Source organism: Eriocheir sinensis, unplaced genomic scaffold, assembly GCF_024679095.1.
Source record: "Eriocheir sinensis breed Jianghai 21 unplaced genomic scaffold, ASM2467909v1 Scaffold566, whole genome shotgun sequence".
NCBI lineage: Eukaryota > Metazoa > Arthropoda > Malacostraca > Decapoda > Varunidae > Eriocheir > Eriocheir sinensis.
Window position 1 is genome coordinate 42,501 of NW_026111905.1, and position 17,906 is coordinate 60,406.

The following is a 17,906-nucleotide window of genomic DNA, read 5'->3' on the forward strand; positions in this document are numbered from 1 at the left end:
TGTTTTCAGAGTATTTTTTCCATTAAATGTCTTTGGTCTTCCTTTTTCTTTCCACCGCCCTTTCATCCTTGCTTCTAGTGTTGTTGTTGGTTTGTATTTCTTTCATTTATCTTCTTTTCTTCCTTTCTTTTATCGTTTCTACTTTCTTTACTTGTTCCTTTTTCTTTTACTTTTCCTTCCTTCTTTCTTTAACTGTTTTTCTTTCTTCTTTTTATTTACAATCAAATTTCTTTACAATGGAAGGAAAGTGTATGAAGTGACGTTGTATTGGGGTGGAGTGGAGGATTGAGGAATTGGAAGTAAAAGAAGGTTAGTAAGTACAGAAAAAGAATATTTGTTAGTATTTTTTGAGTGTATGAAGCTAGGGACATGGAAGTAGGTGAAGGAGGACCCAGAAGGAAAGAGGGAACGACCTAAAGAAAACACTTAAATGGATTTATATGTAATTTTAGAGTATTTAACACCCTTTGCTCTTTTCCCCTTTTAATACATAGGCTTCAATCCTTTATAAATAGTCTTCGATCCTCTTTATAAATACTCTTAGAACCTTTACATACAAACTTCGACCATTCATATACGTTTCCACCCTCTATATAAGTTTAAAGCCTTTACATTAACTACCTAGAGGGAAGTATGATATGAAGTGAAGTAGTATGGGAATGGAAGAGAAGGGAAATAAAAGGAAGAGGTTAATAAAAAAAAGGTTGATTATAGAAGAAATATATTTACTTGTAGTCCTCAAGTGTTCTCAACCTCCCTTCGTTTACCTTCCTTTTTAAATATCTGACAGGAAAGTATGATATGAAGGGAAGTAGTATTGGAGTGAAGGAGGAAGGAAAAAGAAAGAAAAAGGTTAATAGTTATAGAAAGAAATGTGTACTTGTATTTCTAAAGTGTCTTCAATCACCCTTACCATACTTTCCCTTTAAATATCTACCAGAAAAGTGTGCAAAGTGAAGGAAGATGGGAGTGAAGGAGGAAGGAAAAAGAAAGAAAGGGGTCAATAGTTATAGAAAGAAATGTGTACTTGTATTTCTAAAGTGTCTTCAATCCCCCTTACCTCACTTTCCCTTTAAATATCTACCAGAAAAGTGTACAAAGTGAAGGAAGATGGGAGTGAAGGAGGAAGTAAAAGGAAGAAAAAGGTTAATAGTTATAGAAAGAAATGTGTACTTGTATTTCTAAAGTGTCTTCAATCACCCTTACCTTACTTTCCCTTTAAATATCTACCAGAAAAATGTGTAAAGTGAAGGAAGATGAGAGTGAAGGAGGAAGGAAGTAAAAGAAAATGGTTCATAATTATAGAAGAAAAAGTATGTGCTTGTATTTCTAAAGTGTATTGAACCCTCTTACATGACATTAGTATGGAAGTGAAGGAGGAAGGAAATAAAAGAAAGGGAAAAGATTCATTATTATAGAACAATATATATGTTCTTGTATTCCTAAAGTGTCCTCAACCCCCTTTTGCTCACTTTCCTTTTCAAATCTCTGGCAGGAAATTACGTGAAGAGAGGATGATGGGAGTAAGCAGGAAAGGAACAGAAGGAAAGAGAAAATTAACCATAAAAAGACTTGCATATATTTGTTCACTTACTCATTCCTCCTTTGCGTTCTTACTGTACAAATGTCTGTTAGGAGAGTATGTAAAAGGAAGCAATAAGGGAGAGGAGGAGATGGGAACTGGGCGAGAGGCTTAAAAGTATAGAAAAAAAGTGTTTGCTATTATTTGTATTTATAGGGAATATTCAACCCCGCTTGCTCCTGTTCCCTTTAAGTGGCTACCGGGAGATTACGCCCAGTGAACAAAACGGGAGTGAACGAGGGAGTGAACGAGGAAGGAAACGGTGGGAGTGAACGAGGGAGGAAACGGTGGGAGTGAACGAGGGAGGAAATGGTGGGAGTGAACGAGGGAGGAAATGGTGGGAGTGAACGAGGGAGGAAACGGTGGGAGTGAACGAGGGAGGAAATGGTGGGAGTGAACGAGGGAGGAAATGGTGGGAGTGAACGAGGGAGGAAACGGTGGGAGTGAACGAGGGAGGAAATGGTGGGAGTGAACGAGGGAGGAAATGGTGGGAGGAATGGGAGTGAATGAGGGAGGAAATGGTGGGAGGAATGAGGGAGGAAACGGTGGGAGGAATGGGAGGAAATGGTGGGAGTGAATGAGGGAGGAAATGGTGGGAGGGAATGTGGGAGTGAATGAGGGAGGAAATGGTGGGAGGGAACGAGGGAGGAAATGGTGGGAGGAATGAGGGAGGAAACGGTGGGAGGAATGAGGGAGGAAATGGTGGGAGGGAACGAGGGAGGAAATGGTGGGAGTGAACGAGGGAGGAAATGGTGGGAGGGAACGAGGGAGGAAATGGTGGGAGTGAACGAGGGAAGAAATGGTGAGAGTGAACGAGGGAGGAAATGGTGGGAGTGAACGAGGGAGGAAATGGTGGGAGTGAACGAGGGAGGAAATGGTGGGAGTGAACGAGGGAGGAAATGGTGGGAGTGAACGAGGGAAGAAATGGTGAGAGTGAACGAGGGAGGAAATGGTGGGAGTGAACGAGGGAGGAAACGGTGGGAGTGAACGAGGGAGGAAACGGTGGGAGTGAACGAGGGAGGAAACGGTGGGAGTGAACGAGGGAGGAAATGGTGGGAGTGAACGAGGGAGGAAACGGTGGGAGTGAACGAGGGAGGAAACGGAATGAAAAATAGATGAAGACGTATAAGAGAATATTTTTTCGTATATGTATCATTGTTTTTTTCTTTTCATTTTTACGTGCCAGCCTATAGCGCCGGTAGGCTTTCTTCAGGGGCCAGGTGGTCAGCCCTAACCCCGTCGTGGCGCAGGCAAGTGTTTATAGTGGCGCCATCTATTCTTGGCTCATGCTGCCCCCCGGAGCTCATTCTTGATTTACTTGAACGGTTCTTCTAGATTCCGGGTTGATGAGTGGTCTTCAGGACAGCATGTGGGTAGCTTTAGGCCACTCGGCGGTGACTGAAGAATCCCAAGTGGTAGCGGCGGATTCGAACCCGCGTCGTCCAGAACGCGGTGAATGCGGGGCCCGCACACTAACCACTCAGCCACCGCCTAGTGAAAAGTGAGTGGAAGCGTATGCCATGAGCTTTAATGACAGTAGAAGTGGTTTTCTTTTTCTTACTAAATTTCTCCTTTTCTTCACTTTTTTATCTTTTTTATAACGGAAACCATATTTTTTCAAGTATATTGACACCTCTCTTTCTGAAACTGACCTCTTTTCTGGCTTCATTCTTTTTCGTTTGCGGGAGCAGCGCCTAGCAAACTTTTTTTTTTAAGTCCCTGAGCTTCCTCCCTTGCTGTAAAAAAAAAAAAATCCACAAGTTTAACGGACAGGGAGACGAATGTGAGTGCGGCTTCAGAGTGACCTGGCCAACGGAGGTGAAGGACGCGGCGACACAACTAAATGGGTCTCCTTCATCGTGTGTTCTGTTGTTGATCTCAAAGGTCGGTATTATAAGACACCTTCGCTTCTCACATAAGGTATTCCTAAAGGTCAAAGAGAGGATCAGTCGGGGTTCTAATGAGTGTTTTTCAGGTTCACGGCACAGAAGAAGGGTCACACTACCACCAGGGCCATAAAACTACTCCTGGAAATGTCCCACACTCCTACGAAAGCCTTGACAAATATGTGAAGTTGGGCGACGAAATGTTTTAAAATAAGCCCATAAGAATGAAATATAAAGAAGTTAGTCCTTGTGTTTCATTTTCGGTGACTCAAACATGCTCAAACGCGGAGACAAGCACGGACAAGGAACAACGCATCAAGACGTAACTGAATGGCTCTCGTTTATCGTTTGTTATGTTTATGATCTCTAAGAATGAAACATAAAGGTGAAATAAGTCCTTGTATTTAATTTTCTGTGGCTCAAACACGCACAAACACGCTAACACAGGCACGGACAAGGAACAATGCATGAATGGGTCTCCTTCATCTTTCGTTCTGTTATTGATCTCTAAAGATTAATTATAAAGATGAAGTATGTCATTGTGTTTCATTTTCCGTGACTCAAACACGCACAAACACGCCGACACAATGACGGACAAGGAACAACGTATCAACACACAGCAAAATGGATCACCTTTACCTTTTGTTTTGTTTATGGTCTCTTAAGAATACTAAAGGTGAAGGAAGTTCTTGTGTTTCTTTCATAATCTGTGACTCCAACCTGTATCTTGTCACCCCAGCAGATTGTCATGTATGTATTTATTTGTATATACTCGTATGTAAAAACAACACTAACCCAGTAACACTACCACAAGAGTCAACGAGCAACACAACAAAGCAATACAACACAACACAACCCACGTTTGACAAACCACTAAACTTGCAACACACCACGAATAAACTATAGTAACACGACACAGCACACCAGCAACGCAACACTAAACCATTAAACACCACCAGCAACTTGCAACACAACTTGACAACACACGAGTACCAGGAAACAAGAACAGGAACAGGAAACAACACCATAAGAGTAAACTAGCAACACAACGCAACACACGAGTAACAACAGGAAACATGACCACAGGAGTAAAGAAGAAACACAACACACGAGAAACATTAGGATACAAGAACACCAAATGAGGATCACAACACGAGCAACACAACCCTGAGCAACACCGTAACAGCCAACTAGTAACACCGCAACACCGCAACACATGCAAAACAACACAAAACACAAAAGAACAAAAGAAACAAAGGGAAGTAGTTGATGAAGAGAGAAAGAGAAATTGAGAAAGAAATACGAAAGGAGTTACAGTAATAGAAAAGGAACACGAGATAGGAAAGAATGAAAGGAATGGAAGGAAACAGTTGATGAAGAGAGAAATAATAAAGCGTAAGTGACAAACACGAAATATATATAAAAAAATAACCAATAAACTTGCAACACAAACCAACAACAACACCAACAACACTATACAACAACCAGCAACACACGTATATTCAGAACACAATGGAAACACACAAGTAAAACAAGAACAACAAGAAGGTGATCGTTACGCCTATACCTTACGACCTTCAAATTCAGTTACCTAGAAAAACCGTGCGGAGTTATGAGAGAGAGAAAGAAAAAGAGAAAAAAAAAGAGAAAGGAAAAAGAGAAAGGGAAAAGAGAAAGAAAAAAAGAGAAAGAAAAAAGAGAAAGAAAAAGAAAAAAGAAAAGAAAAAGGGAAAAAAAGAAAAAAAAGAAAAGGAAAGGAAAAGGGAAAGAAAAAGGGGAGGAAAAAGAAGAAAAAGGAGAGAGAGAAGAGGTTAAAGACAAGAAAATTACGATAAAAAAGTGGATATAAAGCAATTTGAGAGAGAGAGAGAGAGAGAGAGAGAGAGAGAGAGAGAGAGAGAGAGAGAGAGAGAGAGAGAGAGAGAGAGAGAGAGAGAGCGCTGCCTACCAACCTTTCACAGCCGCCAGGAGGGGTGAGCCTGGTGAGTTCCAAACCACCTGACTCAGCATCCCGAACACGCCGCAGTCAGCCTCCGTCGGTTTGTCCCCCGTCAGGAATTTCTTGTCACCTGTAGAATGGTTTTGATTTAGTCCTCACCTGTTGACACAATCACCTGTTTCTCTTTCCATAACGGAATGAAGTTAAGAAAGACCTGATCAGTACAATGTGGAAGAAAAGATCCAGTTTACCTTCTTGGGAAAGCAAACTGTCTTACAACACACCAGTTATTTGATCCCTCCCATCCACCAGGCCAAACACAAACAGGGTGGCGGTGCAAAGACATCCTCAAACCGACTACCACCGCTACTACTACAATGGTCTGGCTCAACTAAACGTGCGGTTGTGGGCGGGGTTCAGCGTAGGGGACCCCTTGTATAGCAGTGCCGCGTGTCTCCTAGCCCGCGATGTAGAAATGTTTTAATATAAGTAAAACCATGGCAAATATGATCACCAAATATGCATACACGTTTAATCTTAGTATTATAACGTATAAAAGAACAGTTAACTTATTATGGATAAGATATTTATAAGCATATAAAGAAACGTGGCACACATATTTTACAGTGGTGCTAAAAAAAAATGCTAAACTCATTATTGAGTTTCCCTTTCGTTTTGGGATGTGTAAGTAGTTTCACAATTATATTTAGATTATATCGTGAAGGAATGTACTTTTACGACTACAACGACTACTACTACTACTACTACTACTACTGCTGCTGCTGCTGCTACTAATACACACACCCAGGTAAACAGAGAGCGCGCGCAGGTCCTCCCAGCCTAATTGGAACACCTGCGGCCACGTGTGTCTGCCGACGCCCTGCATGACGGCCTGGTGGCGCAGCAGGCGTGCCACGAGGGGGCGGTACACCCAGGGGAAGGGCAGCCACGTCCCCCAGTGCGTCAGGGAACACACCGCGCGCCGCCTGTCGTACACCCACCGCCATAACACGTTGACCCTGGGGGGAGGGGGGGGGGGGGGGGAGAGGAGAGGAGGATGTTTATTAAGTTTACTCAAAAAAAAGGAAAAAAAAGTTTATTCGCTTCCTTATTTTGTTCTTCCTCTCCGTGTTTCCTACCTCCGTTTCTTCATTCCTAAATTTTAAACCTCTCCTAGCCCCTCTCGCTCTTTTTTGTGTGTGTGTTCGGAGCAGCGTCTTCAGGGCTTTTATTTTCTTTGTTTTTTGTTAATTGCCCTTGAGCTCCCCCCCTGTAAAAAAATATCCCTTCCTTAGTTTCCTCCTCCCCTGCCTTTTTTCTGGCTTCATTTCTTCATTTCCAGATTTACTCCCTTTTCTAGTTTCCTCCTCCCCTCTTTCTTGCTAGGTCCATTTCTTCATTCCTTCATTAGTTCCCTTCGTTAGTTTATTCCTCCTCTCCCTTTTCCAATCTCCATTTCTCCATTTCTAAATTTGTTCTTTTCCTTAGTTTCTTCCTCCCCTCCCCTTTCCCTATCTCCATTTTTTCATTTCCATATTCCTTTCCTCCTTCCCTCTTCATTCTTCCCTTCCTAAGTTTCTTCACTCCTTGCAGCCTCTCATTCTACCTCAATATCTTCCCTCGTCTTTAATCTACCTTATTCTCTTTCTCAATTCCTTCTTGATTGGTTGGTTGACGGACATGTTTAACTTATTCAGCAAAGTCTCTCTCTACACACACAGTCACCGAGGACAATACATGATCACCTCCTCGGAGAAAGGGTATCAAACGAGGTGATGAGGTGTGGTATGGAGGACGTGCTGAGTGTGCTGAGGAGGCAGAGGTTGAGATAGTATTGGCACGTCAAGAGGAGGGAGGAGAGCCATGTACTCGCTGCGAGGGTGGGATAGAAAGGAGGAGACCAGCTGGAAAACGGAAGATGACCTGGAGACGGTGTGTGGAGGAAGGCATGGGAAGGATGAACACCAGGGAGAAGAGAGTACACGATAATCAGAAGTGGGAGAGATTCGTAGCCCGTCCAACCCCATAACCGAAAATAAGGACACCTCTCCTCCCGAAATTGACCTCTCTTTCGGCCACCTCTGGATTCTTTTTGGGAGCAGCGAGTGGTTTTTTTTTTATTATTATTGTCTCCTTTTTTGTGCCCTTGAGCTGTGTCCTTTGTTGTAAAAGAAGAAGAAAAAGACGAAAAGGTAAAAGAAGAAGAAAAAGAAGTCACCGAGGACGAAATATGAAACTATATGTAAACGCTGATTTCCGATGTGGTGTAAGGAAAGGATTTTGTTCATATTGTCCGGACTTTTGTACTTTAAATTTTGTTAAGTCTTATAGTTCTTTTAATTTACTTTAGTTGTTTAGAGGTGGAATAGACTGTTGAGAGACAATCCTTTTTTGGGGGGTTGATTGTTGCGTTTGTGATTGATATTCACGATTAAAATAAATATTAAATGATTGTAGTTTAATTTACAGTTTGATCACTAACTAAAACACGTGAATTTATTTCTCGTGATCGCATTGAATACAGATTAGATATACATTTGTGCTGATTCTTCAATTTTTGGTGATAGAAAAATTAACTGCTAAGATGAGGTTAATATAAAGTTTTTACCTATAATTTCAAGGGAATAATATTACTTAGTGCTGTGATAGATAGTTAAGAATATATGTGTAAAAGAAGTTACCGTGAGCCTCTATATCTCTCCTTTTAAGTAAGTGTAGTTATTGAGCATTATATTATTAGACTCAGACGTTAATACACTCAATCATGTCCTTTTCATGTTACCTGCACAGTTAATAAAGATACCTACGCTTGTTCAAACACACAAACAAGCGTACATTATCCTCAAGGCGTGAACTGACCAATGCACTCATCCTTTCGTCCGATCAAATGCGCCACTGATCCTTTATATTTGCTGATTACGTAAAGAGCCAATCAAATACGAGCCTTTACCTCCTCCTCTGTTTTAATTAGATGCTGAGGCGAGGGAATGTAAGAGAGAGAGAGAGAGAGAGAGAGAGAGAGAGAGAGAGAGAGAGAGAGAGAGAGAGAGAGAGAGAGAGAGAGAGAGAGAGAGAGAGAAAAGGAATGAGCGAGTTAATGACTGACCGACTGAATAAATGAATGCCTGAATGAATGAATGAAGGCGTAAATGAATGGACGAGGAGTCAAATGAGAAAAAAAGAAAAAGCAAAAAATAAAATAACCTCAACATATTTCCCACGACTAAAATCCCGAGTCTTGTCCATCTCCCACAAAAAGCTATTCATCACAAAATTAATCCCTCGCCTTCACTTTATTCATCCCCTTTTATTCCTCAATGGCTTTTAGATTTTCTCTATATATTCACTCATTTCCCTGATTTTATTTCCTGCAGCTTTTTTTCTGTTCTTCACTTATTTCATTTCCACTCATATATTTTTGTTATTGTTTATTTTCTTACTATTTTTTCAAGGGAAACTGAGCTAAGTGGGCTTTTTAAGTAGTAGTAGTAGTAGTAGTAGTAGTAGTAGTAGTAGTAGAAGTAGGAGGAGGAGGAGGAGGAGAAGGAGGAGGAGGATAGAAAAATATTAATAGAAAAAGATAGATATAGAATAGATAAATGGACAGAGAGAGAGAGAGAGAGAGAGAGAGAGAGAGAGAGAGAGAGAGAGAGAGAGAGAGAGAGAGAGAGAGAGAGAGAGAGAGAGAGAGAGAGAGAGAGAGAGAGATTGTATCCTGATCCCAAAAACCATTAAAGAGATACATACAAAATAAAATCATTCATCCTTTTTCCACCATCCAGTCCTTATTTCCATTACCTTTGGACTTATTTTCTGAGCCTCCAATACAGGTAAACAGATATCTAGGTATTGCATTACTGATGAGACACACAAAGGTAAGATCGAGGTCAATCTCTCTCTCTCTCTCTCTCTCTCTCTCTCTCTCTCTCTCTCTCTCTCTCTTACCCCCTCTCCCCATCTCCCCCTTCCCATTCTTCACCCCCTAACCCCAAAGGAAAGGCCAGATTAAGCCTCCCTTCTCCCCGGAAACACTTCAATTATGGTAAGAATCTTGAATAATCTAAACCCGGCCTGCACACACACACACTGCCCGGCTGCCCCCATCGGCGTATTGATCATGGTTGTATTACACTGGTGGCAGCGGTGGGATAGTGGTGGTGGTGGTGGTGGGGAAGGGGGGGTGGATAGTGTAAATAAAGGAAGGATAATGAAGAGGAGAAAGACTACAGATTTGGTTATTTTTTCTCTTCTTCTTTCTTTCTTTTGTTGTTGTTGTCGTCTTTTTGTTCTTGTTCTTGTTCTTTCTTTTCTACTTGTTCTTGTTCTTCTTGTTCTTCTTTTTCTTCTTTTTCTTCTTCGTCTTGATCTTGTTATTTTTGTCCTGGTTTTTGGTCTTGTTCTTCTTGGTTTTGTTTTTCTTCGTCTTCTTCTTCGTCCTTCTACTACTACTACTACTACTACTACAACAACTACTACTACTACTACTACTACTACTACTACTACTACTACTACTACTACTACTACTACTACTACTGCTACTACTAATGCTTCTACTACTACCAATTATAACTATATAATTAGAAAAGTATAGATTTAGGAGAGATATAGGCAAGCATTGGTTTAGTAATAGGGTGGTGGGGGAATGGATTAGACTCAGCAATCACATAGTTAGTGCAAGGACGATAGCTTGTTTTAAGAGTAGACTGGATAGCTACATGGACGAGGACGACAGGTGGCAGTGAGGTGTGGGTGCAGTAAGGTGACAGGGTACTGGTGCGTGCCTAGTACCGTCGGTATAACGAGGATCAAGCCTCTACCTGTAACCACCCGGCCTCTTGCAGTTTCCCTATGTTCTTATGTTCTTATGTTCTAAATAAATATCGTAAAAGAGAGAGAGAGAGAGAGAGAGATAATCAAATTGGACACGATTCATTCCTGACTCATTTAAACGCGTGAAGCAATTTTAACAGTCACGGAAGTCAGTGTAACTTTTTTGCGTAACTTTTTGATGTTGTTGTCGTGTGTAGAATCGCTGAATATTGTAGAAAAAATAATAAATAGTGAAGTCCTCATGATTTAAACTTTTAGGAGGCATGGTGGCACTCTTTCCAGCCTAAATTGATAACTTTTTTTTTTCTTGCATGAGTAGAGTTGTGAGCTTTTTTGTATTTTATTTTTCCCTCTTTTAACGTATTACCTTTCTCCTTTTCTCTCTCTCTCTCTCTCTCTCCATCTCAATGCTGTTCAACTTTCTAATGCATGAGTTAACAAGCATCTTCACTTCTCTTTCAGTATCCGCCCTCCTTTCCCTTTCTATCACTATGCCGTCCAACTAACTACTGCAAGAGTTAATCAGTATCTTCATTCCTTTTCTTCCCAGTGTTGTTCAACTTACTAATTAACCAGTATCTTCTCTCTCCATTTTCTCTCTTTTTTTATCCTGCCCTCCCCTTCCCTCTCTCCATCGCCTTTCTGCCCAGTTTCTTAGATAACCAGTTACTTCATACACTTCCCCTCCTTCCTTCTCTCTATCTCTGCGCTCTTCAACTTTTTTTAATGCAAGGGTTAACGAGTAGCTTCCCTTCTCTTTCCCTTCCCTCTTGCCCATTCGTCCTCTCAGTGTATGTGCTATTCAACTTCCTAATGCGAGGGTTAACCAGTATTTTCACACCTTCCTTTTTTTCTCTTTCCCGTCTCTCTTCTCTCCTTCACTTTCTTCACCATCTGTGCTGATCAACTTTTAATGCAAGAGTTTAGCTGTATTTCCACTTTTCTGTCTATTTCTGATCTTTCCCTTCCTTCCTTTCCCTTTCCTTCCTCTACCATCTCTATGCTCTACAACTTCTAATACAAGAGTTAACCGGTAATTTATCTTCTTCCTGTTTTTCTTCTTTCCCTTCCTTCCTCCCTCTTTCCTTTCCATACCATCTCGTTGAACTTTCTAATGCAAGAGTTTAGCAGTTATCTCACTTCTTCCTTTTTCCCTCTCTCTTTTCCCTCCTACCCCTTCCCACTCTCCACCACCTTCCTATATGACTGCCGTAGAACTTATAATGCAAGAGTTAACCAGTATTTACATTCCTTCCTTTTTTCCCGCTTTCCTTTCTCTCCTCTCTTTTCCTTTTCTCCACCACCTTCTCAGCTTCTAAAGCGGCGTCCACACTATGGGTGACCAGGCCCGGAATTCTGTCTTTGGCTCCACACAACTCCCATATATGGTAAAGTGAGCGGGGCTACGCCGAGCAGCAGCGAGCGTCGAGCGAGAGGTAGGTGGGTAACCCAGCGGCCAGCGGCCCAGCGCGCGACACCCAGTTGTTAATTAATAGCCGGACGGGTCATTCGCGCCGCGCCTTCCCGTCACTCATGAGCACGGGCTGCTCACCAGTCGTGCCTCGCCTGTCGCTCTTATAGTGTGGACGCTCACCCCCCTTACCCCCTCGTCAGTCCGCCTGACTCCGCGATGGCCCACCCATAGTGTGGACGGCCCTTAATGCAAGAGTTTAGTAGTATATTCACTCCATCCTTTTTTGCTCTTTCCTTTCCCTCCTCTCTCTTCCCTTTCTCCACCATCTCAATGCTCTTTAACTTTATAATCCAAGAGTTTAGCAGTTATCTCACTCCTTCCTTTTTCCCTCCTTGCTTTCCCTCCTACCCTCCCCATCTAATGCAAAAGTTTAGCAATATTTTCACTCCTTTTTTCCTCTTTTCTTTCTTTCCTCCTCCTTCCCTCTTCTCTCCAACCACAGTATAAACTTTTTGAGCCATTTTTATCTTCCCCAGGTATAAAAAAAATCAGAGGCCATTACAACAACACATTTAACCATTTTTTCTCTTTTTCCAGGTAAGAGTGTTCCTGGCGCTTCCTGCCGCTGCCCCAGGTGACACCGCGTCGGCTCACCTGCACTAATTACACCTGGCGGACAGGTGCACCCAGCCCTTACCTTTTAGCTGTTGTTGTTGTTGTTGTTGTTGTTGTTGTTGTTGTTGTTGTAGTAATTATTATTATTTCTACTATTTTATTGTTTTAGCAGTTGTATAGTTGTTGTTATTGTTGTTGTTGTTGTTGTTGTTGTTCTTATTCTTATTCTTTTTACTACTACTACTACTACTACTACTACTACTACTACTACTATTACTACTACTACTACTACTACTACAACTACTACTACTACTACTACTACTACTACTACTACTACTGCTACTACATACAAAGACCCCTTATCTCAGTTTCCCTTAAAAAAATAGCAAAAAAACAAACAATAAAAAAAAAAATATGAGTGGAAAGGAAATTAAAAAGTACGATTAATAAAGTTATAAAATAAGTGAAGAACAGAAAAAGCTGCAGGAAATAAGATCAGGGAAATGAGTGAATATATAAAGAAAATCTAGAAGCCATTGAGGAATAAAAGGGGATGAAGAAAGTGAAGTCGAGGGATTAATTTTGTGATGAATAGCTTTTTGTGGGAGATGGACAAGACTCGGGATTTTAGTCGTGGGAGATATGTTATAAGGTTATTTTATTTTTTGCTCTTTCTTTCTCACTCATTTGCCTCCTCGCCCATTCATTCACTCCTTCATTCATTTTTTTTTTACAGCAAAGGAGACAGCACAAGGGCACAAAAAAAGGAAACAATAAAAAAAGCCTGCTACTCGCTGCTCCTGTAAAGAATCCGAAGAGGTGGCCGAAAGAGCAGTCAATTACGTGAGAAGAGGTGTCCTGATACCTTCCTCTTGAAAGAGTTCAAGTCGTAGGCAGGAGGAAATACAGTTGAAGGAAGATCGTTCCAGAGATTACCAGCGTGAGAGATAAAAGAGTGAAGATGCTGGTTAACTCGTGCATAAGGGATTTGGACAGTAAAGAGATGAGCTTGAGTAGAAAGTCGTGTGCGGCGGGGCCGCATGAGTGGGGGAGGCATGCACTTATCAAGTTCAGAAGAGCAGTCAGCGTGAAAATATCGATAGGAGATAGAAAGGGAGGCAAAATGGCTGAGGAATTTGAGAGGTAGAAGACTATCAGTAAGAGGAGGAGAGCTGATGAGACGGAGAGCCTTAGACTCCACTCTGTCCATTAGATCTGTGTGAGTGGAGCCCCCCCACACGTGAGATGCATACTCCATACGAGGGCGGACAAGGCCCATGTATCTGGATAGCAACTGTTCGGGGGAGAAGAACTGGCGGAGACGATACAGAACGCCCAACCTCGAGGAAGCTGATTTAGTAAGAGAGGAGATGTGAAGTTTCCAGTTAAGATTCCTCCAAGAGGATTTGCACAAAATTTCAGCCTGGTCGGATAGATGGGAGATGCCCTTTAACGTAGACAAGTGCCAGGTCCTTCAAGTTGGAACAAGAAATAAGAAGTTCGATTACGAAATGCGCGGCGTTAAACTCAATGCGTTAAGGACCTGGGGGTCAAAATCGCGTCAAAACTCAAATTATCACAGCAATGCATCGATGCAGCAAATAAAGCGAACAGAATGTTGAGCTTCGTTAAAAGAAACTTTTTATTCAAGAATAAAGATGTAATACTTCTGCTCTACAATAGTTTAGTCAGACCCCACTTGGAATATGCGGTACAGTTTTGGTCTCCCCACCATGCAAAGGACATTGCTAAATTAGAAGGTGTTCAGCGTTGGGCAACAAAAATGATCCCTTCCTTGCGCAACAAATTCTACGAAGAAAGGCTTTCCACCCTTAACATGTTTTCTCTTGAGAAACGTCGCCTCCGAGGAAAACTGATCGAATGTTTTAAAATACTTAGTGGTTTCACGAATGTAGACAGATCAAAATTGTTTATGATCGTTGACACTTTGAGAACGAGGAACAGTGGCGTAAAACTCAAATGTAGACAAGTAAATTCAGACTGCACCAAATTTTTCTTCACCAGCGTTGTAGTGCGAGAATGGAATAAGCTCCCACCGTCAGTGGTCCACTGAAACACGATTGACTCCTTTAAAAACAAACTCGACCGTCACTTCCTTGAACTTAATATTAACTAGAGTTGAAATGCAACGTTTTGGAGCCATCTAATTAATGTAGAATCACTTAGGTGTAAGGACAGACCACCTAGTCTGGACCATGGGGTCTGTGTGGTCTGCTTTTCTCTCTCTCTCTCTCTCTCTCACACACACACACACACAAACACACACACACACACACACACACACACAGTCCCCTCCCCTCCACAATCCCCACACATTCCTCCCTTTCCCCCTCCCTCCTCTCCTCCTCTCACCCCCAACACTCACCAGAAGAAGTGCTCGTCCATCATTACCCTCAAACCGTGTGCCTCGGCTCGCTCCTTCTCGCTCAGGTGGCCGCTAAAGTCCAGCCCGTACCGTGTCCCCAGGTGTGCCATGATCAGGTGCGAGTCCCCCATCTCCTCCCCGTTGAGCGTGATCCAAGGACACTTCCCCTTAGGCCCAAGTGGCTCCTCGAAGTCCACCTGTCAATGGGGTAATGGGTGGTTAGTGAGTGGTACGGGAAGTGGGTAAGGGGAGGGTGCAAGAGTGAAGGGTATGGAAGATAGAAGAAAGGGAAGAAGAAAAGGAGGAATAGGAGAAGGTATATGGGTGTAATGGGTTGTTAGTGGGTGGTATGGGAAGTGGGTATGGGGAAGGGTGTAAGAGTGAAGGGTAGTGAAGATAATAGAAAGGGAAGGAGAAAAGAAGGAATAGAAGAAGGTATATGGGTGTAATGGATTGTTAGTGGATGGTATGGGAAGTGGGTAAGGGGAGGGTGTAGGAGGGAAGGGTAGGGAAGATAGGAGAAAGGGAAAGGGTAAGGGAGGAATAAGAGTAATAGTAAAGGAGGAATAGGAGAAATAAAGGGTAGTTAGTGAGATTTAAAGGAAGGGGGAAAGGGAGAGGATGTAAGAGTGAATACCAAGGAAAATAGGAGAAAGGGAAGGAGAAAAGAAGGAATAGAAGGCAAATATGGGTAAGGGAGAGTTAATGGGTTTTATAGCGAGGGGGGAAAAGGGGAAGGGTGTAATAGCAAAGGGAGAATATCACTAGAATAGGGGAAATAGAGGAAAGGGAAGGAGATAAGGAGGCATAGGACCAATGTAAGTAATAGTAAAGTAGTAAATGGGTGTAATTGGTATTTAGAGTATGTTAAGGGGAGTGGGTAATGGGAGGGATGTAAGAGTGAAGAGTAAGGAAAGTAATAAAAAGGGAAGGAGAAAGGAAGGAGTAGGAGAAATATACATAGCAGTTAAGTAGTAAATGGGTTTAGTGGGTAGTTATTGGGTGTTAAGGGGAGGAGTGTAGCACTGAAAGGAGGGTAACACTAGGGTAGGGAAAATAGGAAAAGGAGGAATAGGAGAAAAGGAGGAATAGGAGAAAAGGAGGAAAAGGAGAAAAGGAGGAAAAGGAGAAAAGGAGGAATAGGAGAAAAGGAGGAATAGGAGAAAAGGAGGAAAAGGAGAAAAGGAGGAATAGGAGAAAAGGAGGAAAAGGAGAAAAGGGGGAATAGGAGAAAAGGGGGAATAGGAGAAAAGGGGGAATAGGAGAAAAGGAGGAATAGGAGAAAAGGAGGAATAGGAGAAAAGGAGGAAAAGGAGAGGTAATGTGCGTTAAGGGGAAGGGGAAATAAGTAAGGATTGGAGTGAAGGGAACGTAGCACTAAGGTAAGGAAAGAGGAGAAAGGGAAGGAAAAAGTGAGAGACAGAAGAAGGCAAATGGGTATAATGGGTAGCTAGTGTATTAAGGAAAGGGGGAAAGAGGGCAGGATAGGAGTGAAGGGAAGGTAACACTAGGGTAGGGAAATAGGATAAAGGGAGGCATAGGAGAAGGTAAATGGGTAAAAACTGGTCGGTGAGGGAATGGGGTAAGGGGAAAGGGTGTAAGAGTGAAGGAAGGGTAACACTAGGGTAAAAAAATAGGAGAAAGGGAGGAACAGAAGGCAAGTAGGTATGATCGTTAGGTAATAGGTAAAAATAGAGGAAGAGGAAGAAGGAAATGTATAGAGATGAAGGGTAAGACAAACTAAGACAACGAAAGAGGGAGATAAAGGAAGAAACAGGAGAGATAAACGAGAATAATGGGAGGTTAAAGGTTAAGGGGAGTGTGTAAGGGAAGGATGTGAAGAGGTAGGAATGAGAGAATGGGAGGAGATAAGAGGAAGGAGGAAGTGTCTAGAGAGGAAGGGGAAGACAAATTAAGACAACGAAAGAGGGAGATAAAAGGAAGGAATAGGAGAGAGAAACGAGAATAATGGGAGGTTAATGGTTAAGGGGAGTGTGTAAGGGAAGGATGTGAAGAGATAGGAATGAGGGAATAGAGGAAGATAAGAGGAAGGAGAAGGAAGGGAATAGTAAGGAATGAATAGGAAAACTTAATAGGTGTGGATAAGTAGGAATGAGAAAATGGGGGAAGATAAGGGGTAGGAAAGAGGAAGGGAAGGAATAGGAAAACGAAATGGATGTGGATAGGAAGGAATAAGAGATAGGAAAACGAAATGGATGTGGATAGGAAGGAATGAGGGATAGGAAAACAAAATGGATGTGGATAGGAAGGAATGAGAGATAGGAAAACGAAATGGATGTGGATAGGAAGGAATGAAAGATAGGAAAACGAAATGGATGTGGATAGGAAGGAATGAGGGATAGAAAAACGAATTGGATGTGGATAGGAAGGAATGAGGGATAGAAAAACGAAATGGATGTGGATAGGAAGGAATGAGGGATAGGAAAACGAAATGGATGTGGATAGGAAGGAATGAGGGATAGGAAAACGAAATGGATGTGGATAGGAAGGAATGAGGGATAGAAAAACGAAATGGATGTGGATAGGAAGGAATGAGGGATAGGAAAACGAAATGGATGTGGATAGGAAGGAATGAGGGATAGGAAAACGAAATGGATGTGGATAGGAAGGAATGAGGGATAGAAAAACGAATTGGATGTGGATAGGAAGGAATGAGGGATAGAAAAACGAAATGGATGTGGATAGGAAGGAATAAGGGATAGGAAAACGAAATGGATGTGGATAGGAAGGAATGAGGGATAGGAAAACGAAATGGATGTGGATAGGAAGGAATGAGTGATAGGAAAACGAAATGGATGTGGATAGGAAGGAATGAGGGATAGGAAAACGAAATGGATGTGGATAGGAAGGAATGAGGGATAGGAAAACGAAATGGATGTGGATAGGAAGGAATGAGGGATAGGAAAACGAAATGGATGTGGATAGGAAGGAATGAGAGATAGAAAAACGAAATGGATGTGGATAGGAAGGAATGAGAGATAGAAAAACGAAATGGATGTGGATAGGAAGGAATGAGAGATAGAAAAACGAAATGGATGTGGATAGGAAGGAATGAGAGATAGGAAAACAAAATGGATGTGGATAGGAAGGAATGAGAGATAGGAAAACGAAATGGATGTGGATAGGAAGGAATGAGGGATAGGAAAACGAAATGGATGTGGATAGGAAGGAATGAGGGATAGGAAAACGAAATGGATGTGGATAGGAAGGAATGAGAGAATGGTGAAAGATAA

At 42.1% G+C, this 17,906-nt stretch overlaps 1 protein-coding gene across 1 annotated transcript in view; it reads right to left on the reverse strand.

Moving 5' to 3' along the window:
* Positions 1-17,906, reverse strand: part of LOC126993130 (failed axon connections homolog) — a gene marked incomplete at its 5' end in the record, with an annotated part of 36,613 nt that overhangs the window by 4,396 nt on the left and 14,311 nt on the right. Inside the window, 3 exons of the mRNA XM_050851992.1 lie at positions 5,421-5,537; positions 6,212-6,426; positions 14,653-14,849. Of these exons, the coding sequence (XP_050707949.1) occupies positions 5,421-5,537; positions 6,212-6,426; positions 14,653-14,849 (529 nt within the window). The remainder of the gene's footprint in view (positions 1-5,420; positions 5,538-6,211; positions 6,427-14,652; positions 14,850-17,906) is intronic.